Source organism: Frieseomelitta varia, unplaced genomic scaffold (genome assembly GCF_011392965.1).
Source record: "Frieseomelitta varia isolate USP_RPSP 00005682 unplaced genomic scaffold, Fvar_1.2 scaffold_820, whole genome shotgun sequence".
Taxonomy (NCBI): domain Eukaryota; kingdom Metazoa; phylum Arthropoda; class Insecta; order Hymenoptera; family Apidae; genus Frieseomelitta; species Frieseomelitta varia.
The window spans coordinates 1-9,957 of record NW_025110613.1 but is presented as its reverse complement, the minus strand read 5'-3'; the positions used below and the strand labels follow the sequence as shown (position 1 = coordinate 9,957).

The following is a 9,957-nucleotide window of genomic DNA, read 5'->3' as shown; positions in this document are numbered from 1 at the left end:
AATAAATGATGAAATTTTTCAAAGACTTCATTTTAAAGAAAATAAACTTTGAAAATACTTAGAGAATTGACTTAATGGATGTGTAGTTGAAATTAAATTTTCTCGAAAATAAAGGATATTATGAAAAAATTTGACTCATTATGAAAGACTTTCGAATTATTTTTACACTTATTTTTAGAATAATCTTCTGTTCATTTATTTTTAACTAGTCAAGAACTTGCAAAATTTAAGCATCGTTGATAAATGTTTAAACTTTATAACTATGACAAACGTTCGAAAATTATATTCTTTATTCGTTTTAGAGAAAATCGCACAAAGAAAAAAAATAAAGAAACTTTTTCACATATTCAGTAAATTTATTCGATTCCAATCAACTCAAGAGAGTAACTGAAGGACCAAATCGTAGCTGCAGTGTATGAACATCATCAGAACAATAGTGATAAAAGAAACAATCTAACTACAATCGTGACGGTGAAAACGTTCAATGCTTGCACCACTGCAAATAACTAATTTTTTGAACAGTATCTTCATTAAATAGATGATTACGTAGATGATGACAAATGACATTATAAGATGGTAATATAGATAATAAAATAAATGACAATATCAATAAGGATAAATAAAAAAAATGAAAAAAGATTTTTGTTTCTTCTTTCGCGATTTTCTTCGAAATAGAGCAAAACGAACAAATCTCTAAAAAACATTTTTTTCTCAGTTAATTTATCAGAAAGTTTTGACATTTAAATTCGGAATGGTAATTGTATAGATACAATTTACTACCATATACATTCCCATATAAAACTACCAAATTAATTTGTAACTATTCACCTCTTTCTCAATTCACATTTCCACAAAGTACAATGAAATAATCACAAAATATCATGTTACATCTTTATTGTGCTATAAAACAATTATAAACTTTAAACAGTGCAATAAGGTAATCAATAGAGTACCCACGTATTATCTCTACAAAAGATGATTTACGGTTGCAGATAATAAATGATATAAATTTGTAAATTGTAACATGAAACTCAAAACGTTTTATTTCTCATTAAAACAATTCGCAGTGATACTGTTACACATATACGCGATATATAAATTATAACGATAATAGAATCACAAAGAAAAGTACTATTACACAATTTTATTCAATATAAATTGTAACAAACATTGCACACACGACACATTCAGGGTAACGACGATTCACCACAGAATTAAAAAGAAACGCGTTATTATACAACTTTATATAATACGAATTGTGACAAGTATTGCACATATATACACGACGCAACCATAGAATAAATTCACCATAAATAACGTGAATTGTAGCAAATGTTTCACGTATACACGACACATACATTGTAAAAAGAATTTACTAGAATCAAAGAGATTTAAAAATATACAACTAGAATCAAAAAGATTTAAAAATATACAACTAGAATCAAAAAGATTTAAAAATATATAATTTTGTATCGCATAAATTCAAACGTCTATTGAGATATATGCCTCGTCTATGCTGGAAAGATCGGTTGATTTCTGGCGCCTTCCACGTTCAGTGGTGATTCCAGGAATTATATTCAACGTAATAGTCGATAAAATCAGCAAAATTGCAAAAGTACAGATAAAGTATCTGTTCTTGTTGTATTAACATGGATGAAAATAAATACTCAGACTTCTTTCGCGTATCTGCACTAATGTACCACTAATGTACCACAGATATACATTAGATAGTATTTTCTAGCACCCGGTTGAGATCGTATGATAACTGCACGACAGAGATACAATAGTACTCTGCATCATAAAAATATAATTTCCAATTCTGTAAAACCACAGACGAGAATTATATACATTCAACTACTATCATCTAATCGTCTATCTTTCGTCTCAAAAATTACATACGATGAATCTATTCTAAAAATCTCAGTCAAATTGGAAAGGACAAAATTTCGTCAAGTTTTGAAATATCAATCTGAAAAAGATTAGAGCACAGACACAATATACTGCAATATACATACTGCAGGAAATATAAAAATTATCTTGATTTCATATACCTTATCTGTGCTATCCAACATTTTGGGCAGAGAAGTATATAAACCGATTAATACACGGGCAAAGTACGTCCTCGTAACTTAATAAACTAGGATGAAAATGAATTTCCTTGAAGAAAGTTGCTCTATTCAATAATTTCATAGAAATAATTCTATAATATAATAATATAATTATTCCACCAAGTATTTTCTCATCTGTTGAAGAAGAATTTCTAATTCTTTATATGAACATTTCCTAAGATAAATAGAACGTAGTAAGAAAGCTAAAGGTTTAATTGAAAAAAAAAACAACTGTAAACGTTTATTAATTATCTCTAAACAAACTCTATTCTTTTTTTTTTTTAACTGAAAATTGGCGCGGTTTATGAACACCGAAGTACTAGCGCCGCGTAGCGATAAAAAGATAGAACTAAAATTCATTGTCGTTCTCATCACATTACTACTCTCCTTACCTATTGAAAATGTATATGAATCGTATACCTCGTCTGTGCCTATCGTGCATATATATATACTTATACGTTATCGCTTTCTTCGTATAACGACAATATAACTGATGTCTACCGGATTTTTTCAGTTTATTCTTTTAGTCTCATTCAAAAATCACAGTGACTTAGAACACATCGTTAGACAAGGAGCGCAATAATATGCGACAAGGAGGAATATATATCGTGTCATAAATAGAAAGCAATAGTGTGTAACAGAGGATATCCTTTGTTCTATTAAATAAAAATTTCAAATATTATTTGTAGAACTTATTATTTCTAGAACAAAATGCACATAGAAAGAAGGCAGATTAATTTTAAAGACGGATATAGAAACATTTGCAAATCATTCCTCTTCATTAGTTTCTCCACAACTAGTGTTGTGTCTCGTTTTGAATATAATGGCGCCATCTATCGGTAAGTTAGTGATCATAATTAATTTTAAAAATACTTGCGCACTTTACTTTACAAAATGGATATGAAAAGAAAGCTAAGGATCTAATTTAAAAAATGCAATTATAAAAGTTCACAATTCAGTTTTTTAAATTGATTTTTTTTCACAAATAAATATCTATTACTTTTTTTTTTTTTTTTAATAAAAATAGATTTAGGCCTATGCTTGTGCTACATATTCTAACATTCTATACAACTTATTCTTACATACTGTAAAATTTATATATATATAGAAAAGAAACGTAGCTTGGTATAAAAATAGATAGATCTTGATATATTAAGTATCACAGCAACTAATTCTTATAGTCCTTCGCTCCCGTTGCTTTTTAAATTTTTATGTTATTAATTTTAAGGGAACTATGACTTTAAGCGGCTTGATTAGTCGATTAAGAATTTCTTGATTGTGAATCGTGGTTTTATATGCTATTTTTAATTGATTGATCATGGTTTTCCTGTTATTTAAGAATTGCTTTAAGTTGTTTTAACGATTTATAAATATGGACAGATAAGATATTAGTCAGTAGGCGTTCAGTTCTTTCTATTAAAAGTTTCTTATTCGTAATATTTGATTTTTCTATAGTAAAGTAATTTTATAAATGTTCGAATTTGCTGTGCATAAATCAAAATTCATTCGCGATTATCGGTCATTTTCAAAAAAATATTTTAGTGAAATATTAAACATTTTGTAAATGTATATCAGAAGGAATCTTTTTTTAAGAAGAATAAGTACATGCTTGATTTTTTGGACAGAAGAAAAGCGATGGGATGAGGATAGTGAGATTCTCCTCTTATTTGTGATACAATTACTAATTGCACCATTATGTAATACAATTATGAATTATATTACAAATAGTATGGACAAATTGACTACAATTTATATGATTAAAAGATTTGTTAAACTGTTAGAGAAAAATCATTGATTTCTAAAATTATAAATTGGAATCCAAAATATAATGATTTTAAATATTGTAGAAGATCATAATTTTTAATATTATATATATATTGTTTCAGTCATCAATAATCAATTATCATTAATATATTTGTATCTTTCATAATTGTATTTAAATATTCGAAAGTTTAATATCTACCAATAGTCTGTATGATAAAATCTTTTTTTACGTGCTGATGAAACTTTTACAACTATCTATAACAAAGATATTACTGTGCAATGTTTCAATTATGCAAGATAGTATTAAATGTATATTTAAAAAAAAAAAAAAACAAAGAATATAATATATATAGGCTTTTTCATAAAAAGCGTGTAATTATAAACGTTTTAAATTTTAAGTCTTTACTTTTCTACTGGTGGTGTAAAAACATCTTACAATAAAATGCATTTTGACAGTAGAGACTTCAAACTTTAAAATGAAACTAGTATACTATTTGCTTTTACGCAATTATAATAGTTTAAATATTTAGTGTCCAAATACAATTTTAAGATTATATCGAATCTGCTCAAAACAACCGATCAGCTCAACATTCCTTTGGCCGAAATCCTGTCCATCCCTTATTATACTTTTTTCTAGAAACCGGTTCTCGATTAATTCACAATTGGATTGAGAATCTTCACAGGAAAGAAGCTTTGTAGGAATTTCCTTCATTATTATGAAAAATACGATAATAACTATTTTAACAATTGTATTCAGTGAGTAAACTTCTTCTTATTTTGACCCTGAAGAGTTTCTATATACTATCCTAATCATAAATTATAAGTAATAGATAGTAATTATAACAAAATATATTCTTATGCTGTTTTGACATGTGCATATGTGGAGTGATGAAATAATATTTAAATGTACAGGTATTTTACTGGGTCACGTGAAATCTGAATGCGAAACAAATCAATTTCAGTGCGATAATGGACAATGTATTGCAAAACGTGGTCGATGCAATGGTATACTAGACTGTACAGATAATTCGGATGAAACATTTATTCAGTGTGGTTCAATCACGTAAGTTGCAAGTTTTAAGTATTATATTACAATTACATTTCAGTCATCTTGTAATATTATTGTAATTGTAACTTATAGCTTTGTTTTCATAGTGATAATAGAAACTAAATTATCAATTAATTGTGTGCTCCTATTTTATATTATATTATAGCTGCTCGAAATTCTCCTTCCGTTGCAATTATGGTGCCTGTATTGATAGTAATTTAAAGTGCAATGGAGTTACAAACTGCGCAGATGGCTCGGATGAAGATTCTGGATTATGCATAGATACTACATCTAGTACAACAAGTACATCTATTACTTCAACAAGTTCAAGACCCCTACATATTCCTATCTTACCAAATTTTAAATTTTGTTTTCCACCACCAAAACCACAAAATGGTTATTGGAAATTACACAAATCATATTGTTGTAATGGACAAGATGAAATATGTGATGATTGTGAGGTTCCACAAAATATATTGTTCATGCCGGGACAAGAATTAATATACGTGTGTAATCCTGGTTATAAGTTAAGTAACAATGCTTCAACATTTTGTAATATACAAGGTCACTGGATAAATATTCCACAATGTAAAGGTATGAAAGAAAAAATTGTAAACATATATTATTTTGTATGTAATCTGATATTATTTTGTATGTTTATGTATTATAGAAATATATTGTAAAGAATTAGAGTCAGAGTCTACAAGTGTTGTATGTATGCAGAATGGTAAATATGTACCATGTTCGAATCTCGTTCCTGGAACAGAAGCAATATTAAGATGTCTTGATGGTTATCACAGAGAGAAAGATATTGGATCAATTCGAACTAAGTGTAATAAGAATGGTGATTGGTTTCCCCAGCCAATACAGTGTATTCCAGGTTCAATGATAAATGTTTATATTAATTATTTTTTCATTACAAACTGATTTATTATAAGTAAAATCAAGCTTATGACAGTTTTTGATGATAAAATTATTCTTTATATAAAAAAAAAAGAAAAAATAAGGATATTAATATTAAATTTGATTTAGAAAAAAAACTAGAAAAATTACAGATTTTTGAAAAATCTAAATGCTAAAAGTATGAAATAAAACAATTTTATATCTCAATATCCATATGAGATAAGTTGTATATATTAATTTGTACATATTCAATGAAATTATATTATAAATCTGTGTATACAAATATTAGTAAAAGTACTTTATATTATTTTAAAAGATTTATATTATAAATCTTTTTTGATTATTCTGTATATAACTGAAATTAAAATCTGAAGCTAAAGATTTTATAACATAAGATTGTAATATTTCAGTTATTATTTCCTAACATAATAATTATTAATATATATAATAATTATTATTTGTTCATTTAATTACATAAAATAAATATATATTTTAGCATGTGCTCAATCATCAAAACATATACCAATTATTGTAAATGGAACAGAAATTGATATTTTTGTATCTCCATGGCATGCTACACTTTACCTAGCAATGAATTCTACTGCGCCAAAAGAATTTCTTTGTGGTGCAACTATTATTCATGAAAAACTTCTAATTACAGCAGCACATTGTGTTTTTGAGTTTGACAAACTACGAGATGTTTCAAAATTGTACATACTCGCAGGCAATATATTTAGAGATTACGATTCTCCTTTTCACGATTTAAGATTTGTGAAAAAAGTAGAGGTGCTTATTTATTATTTAATATTTATTATATTTAATATCTATCATTTTGATATGCCCTTAATATGTATTTCAGGTGAAACACATATACTATATTTGCCAGTATAATGGATATATGGGAAATTTTGCTGACAACATAGCTATACTAGAAATTAAACAACGATTTGTATTTTCAAGTGTATTATCACCTATATGTTTAGATTACAGTGACAGAATTTCATTACATGATGGATTCTATGGACAAGTCACAGGATTTGGAAAAACTATTTATGGGTCACTTAGTCCCATTTTACGAAAACTTGAAGTGCCATATGTTTCTTTTGATCAGTGTAAATCTTTAAATACTAATAATAATATAGAACAGATTCTTACAGCGGATATGTTCTGTGCAGGATATACAAATGGTTAGTAAAAAAGAAGATATTAAAACTTCTCACTTAAAAATTAAATAAGTACTTTGCTTATTTTGTGTTAAAATTGTATTAAAAATATATAAATTATAGGATCAGCAGTTTGTGAGGGTGACAGTGGTAGTGGATTGGTCTTTAAGAGCAATGGATTATGGTACTTAAAAGGCATTGTTAGTGTTATGCTTGGTAAAGAAACATTAGGAGGGAAGAAGATCTGTAACAGTTATTCATATTCTCTATATACTCGAGTTTCCAATCATATGACGTGGATTGCATCTATTATTTCGACTGTCAATAATGGTGAATCACCATTAATGTATTCATGCCCTTTATAATTCTGTTCAAATGCTCAATAATTGCTATAAAAAATTTAATGCTTGTTCTACCAGTGGTTTGCATAAAATTTTCTCTTTAATTGAATAACTTCTTAATGAAAATTTTAGAGAACTATCTATAACAATATATATTTTCTATATTAATATACCATTTGAAATCATACAGATATAATTATGTAATATCTCAAATTTTTAATAAAAAAATTTCTATATATCTGAGTATCTATATATCTTGCCTGATTTTGTCTATTATCTCCTATCTGGAATCTGTTGTGATTCTAATTGCAAGATCAATGTCAATTTATTTCCTCATTTTCTCGATTTATTATATCTTTGATTGATTTTTTTTTACAGTACATTAACTTTTCTGTTTATCATTCTTTGCAGAAATTTTCAGTTTTTTTTTTTTTAAATTTTTTCTAAACTTCTAATATCATGTACGTTCAATAAGAATATTTGTAGAGGGATAAAGAGAGTTTCTTCATATCATTCATCAATACGCTGCGCTATACAATTTTGAATTAAATAAATCCCTCCAATATTTTTAATATTTATTTGTTAATTACTAAATTTCTACATAATATTTTGTACTCAAAAATAATCACTTCTTTTCAGCTACAGAACATATTAAAATATATGTATGTATATAATCTTATTGTTAGAGTTCAATTTAAAAGAAAACTGAAAGTTTACACAAAATATGACAAACAGAAAAATTAATATACTCGAAGAACGGGCCATTTGCTAGCGACTAAATTTCTTCTACACTTACTTAATCTTTTTTTATGCTGTATTCTATATTCTTCACTATTCGCTCGTTCTTCTCTATATCTGTATCTGTATTATTTTTTTCTCTCACATCTGACAGTGAATTATGAAACGTTCTCCACGTGTTCGTATTCTTCATTTAAAATCATTTCCATAATTACATTTTTCTTTCTCTAATGCTATTCCCACTGTCATTTTTCCTAATTCTTTCTTGCTAGTCTTTCCAATTCGTTTATTCCTAATTCTCTGGTGACTTCGACCTCCGTGACCAGTGGACACTAATAAACAAGCGCGCAACTATTTCACAACTCTAACTCAATCCCTAATCGATCTCTCACAACATTAACAAGAAAAGTCGCGATTGCCCAAAACGAAGATGAACGATAATGGAGAAGAAAAAACATCGTAACAGAGTAGTAACAAGAATGACTTCCCATGCTCTGAAATCATTTAAATGATCCAGAGGATGAGAAGCCATTTGTTGAAGCCAAAAGTTACCAAAAGAACATTTTCTACTCAATAAAATTCGTATTGTTACATTTAACATAAATCCGAACAACAAACCGTATTTCGTTTCGCAACACTAATTCACTAGCATTAATTGTGAAACAGCAAATTTTGGGAAAAATCAAACGCGAAGAGTGCATATTTAAAACTCCCGAAAGTAAATACGCAGCGCTATTAATCTATGCACTCATATTTAGAAATACGCAACACTAATTGCGACGCGTCTAGTGCAACCATGCTGAAAGTTGCTGATGATATTAACAGCTCTCGTAGCTGCATCAGATGATCCAGGAGCAGAAACAGCCTTCCACGAATTCAATGGAAGAATTTGGGCATTTTCTAAACGCAACGCTACTTCCAGAAACGCGACAATTCATTATCGCAACACTAAGAGGAAAACTAATCGCGATGGAACAATATCGCAACACTACCTCTAAAAATTCAATGAAAATTATTACATATAACAACACAAAAGCTACTATATGAACAAAAAGCTACTTCAAATATTCAAAATTAATTAATAGCAATGACTCTATAATCTAACTCAAAAGAATAGGGAGCAAGATAAATTTTAATACGTATATTTACTACGTCAACCATAAAAATTAACAATTAAAGTTGCAAAAGACAATCGCGATATCATAATTCGCAACACTGAAGCAAACACGATTATCATTTCTTCGTAATTCTAATTTAAACCGTAATCAATTTCTCGCAACACTAAAAAACAGGAGCGAAATTATTTCGCAACTCTAATTCAATCCGTAATCGATCTCTCGCAACACTAAAAGAAAACCACGATTTGCCCAAAACGATGATAAACGATGCTAGAGAAGAAAAAAAAAAATACAACTACAAATACTAAAAGAGCATAGTGACAAAGTAGTAACGAGAATAACCTCCCATGCTCTGTAATCATTTAAATGATCCAGAGGATGAGAAATCATTTGTTGTGACCCTCTTCGTGGCAGTTTGCCGGGCCTCTTCTTTCTTCGAGCGCAATGCCCGCTGAAACTTACATCTAGCTCGAGTTATCTTTCTAGATAAACCTTTAATAGATAAACCGCGAAAGCTGATTCCAATACACACGGACGACCATCGATCACAGTGATCGTTATCCGTTCGTATGTCTGTGCTCGAGCAATACCTATATAAACGTTCGTATCGGGACCTACTCGCGACCTATCCGCGACCGCGACCGCGATGCTAAATTCGAAAAATCGAAGAATAAAACCAGAAACAAGTGGCATGCTCCATTTGTACCAATTTCATCGTCGATTTTTCAAATTAGATTTCCTGAAACAGGTTGAACACGCGAAAAGAGGATACGC

General features: G+C 28.6%; 1 protein-coding gene across 5 annotated transcripts; it reads left to right on the top strand.

Annotated features, from left to right (window-relative positions):
- The first annotated feature begins 2,501 nt into the window (after positions 1–2,501).
- LOC122536295 (modular serine protease-like) lies at positions 2,502–7,460 on the top strand. Of its 5 annotated transcripts, XM_043668542.1 has the most exons (9): positions 2,502–2,738; positions 2,814–2,947; positions 4,510–4,628; positions 4,785–4,935; positions 5,087–5,514; positions 5,591–5,800; positions 6,320–6,609; positions 6,683–7,010; positions 7,110–7,460. In XM_043668542.1, the coding sequence occupies exons 3-9, from the start codon at positions 4,589–4,591 to the stop codon at positions 7,349–7,351; spliced, it is 1,689 nt and encodes a 562-aa protein (XP_043524477.1). In that variant the 5' UTR covers positions 2,502–2,738; positions 2,814–2,947; positions 4,510–4,588; the 3' UTR covers positions 7,352–7,460. The 5 variants fall into 5 exon arrangements, with proteins under 5 accessions (XP_043524477.1, XP_043524481.1, XP_043524476.1 ...); XM_043668546.1 differs by having other exon boundaries at positions 2,502–2,947; positions 6,485–6,609; XM_043668541.1 differs by having other exon boundaries at positions 2,502–2,947.
- Positions 7,461–9,957: the final 2,497 nt, after the last annotated feature.

What these genes read in the sequence shown, in the direction of transcription:
- LOC122536295 (XM_043668542.1), top strand. Translation starts at nt 4,589, where the DNA reads ATGAAAAATACGATAATAACTATTTTAACAATTGTATTCA. An exon ending in TATTTTAACAATTGTATTCA is followed by an intron (nt 4,629 to 4,784) that starts GTGAGTAAACTT and finishes TTAAATGTACAG; the next exon opens with GTATTTTACTGGGTCACGTG. An exon ending in AAATATTCCACAATGTAAAG is followed by an intron (nt 5,515 to 5,590) that starts GTATGAAAGAAA and finishes TATGTATTATAG; the next exon opens with AAATATATTGTAAAGAATTA.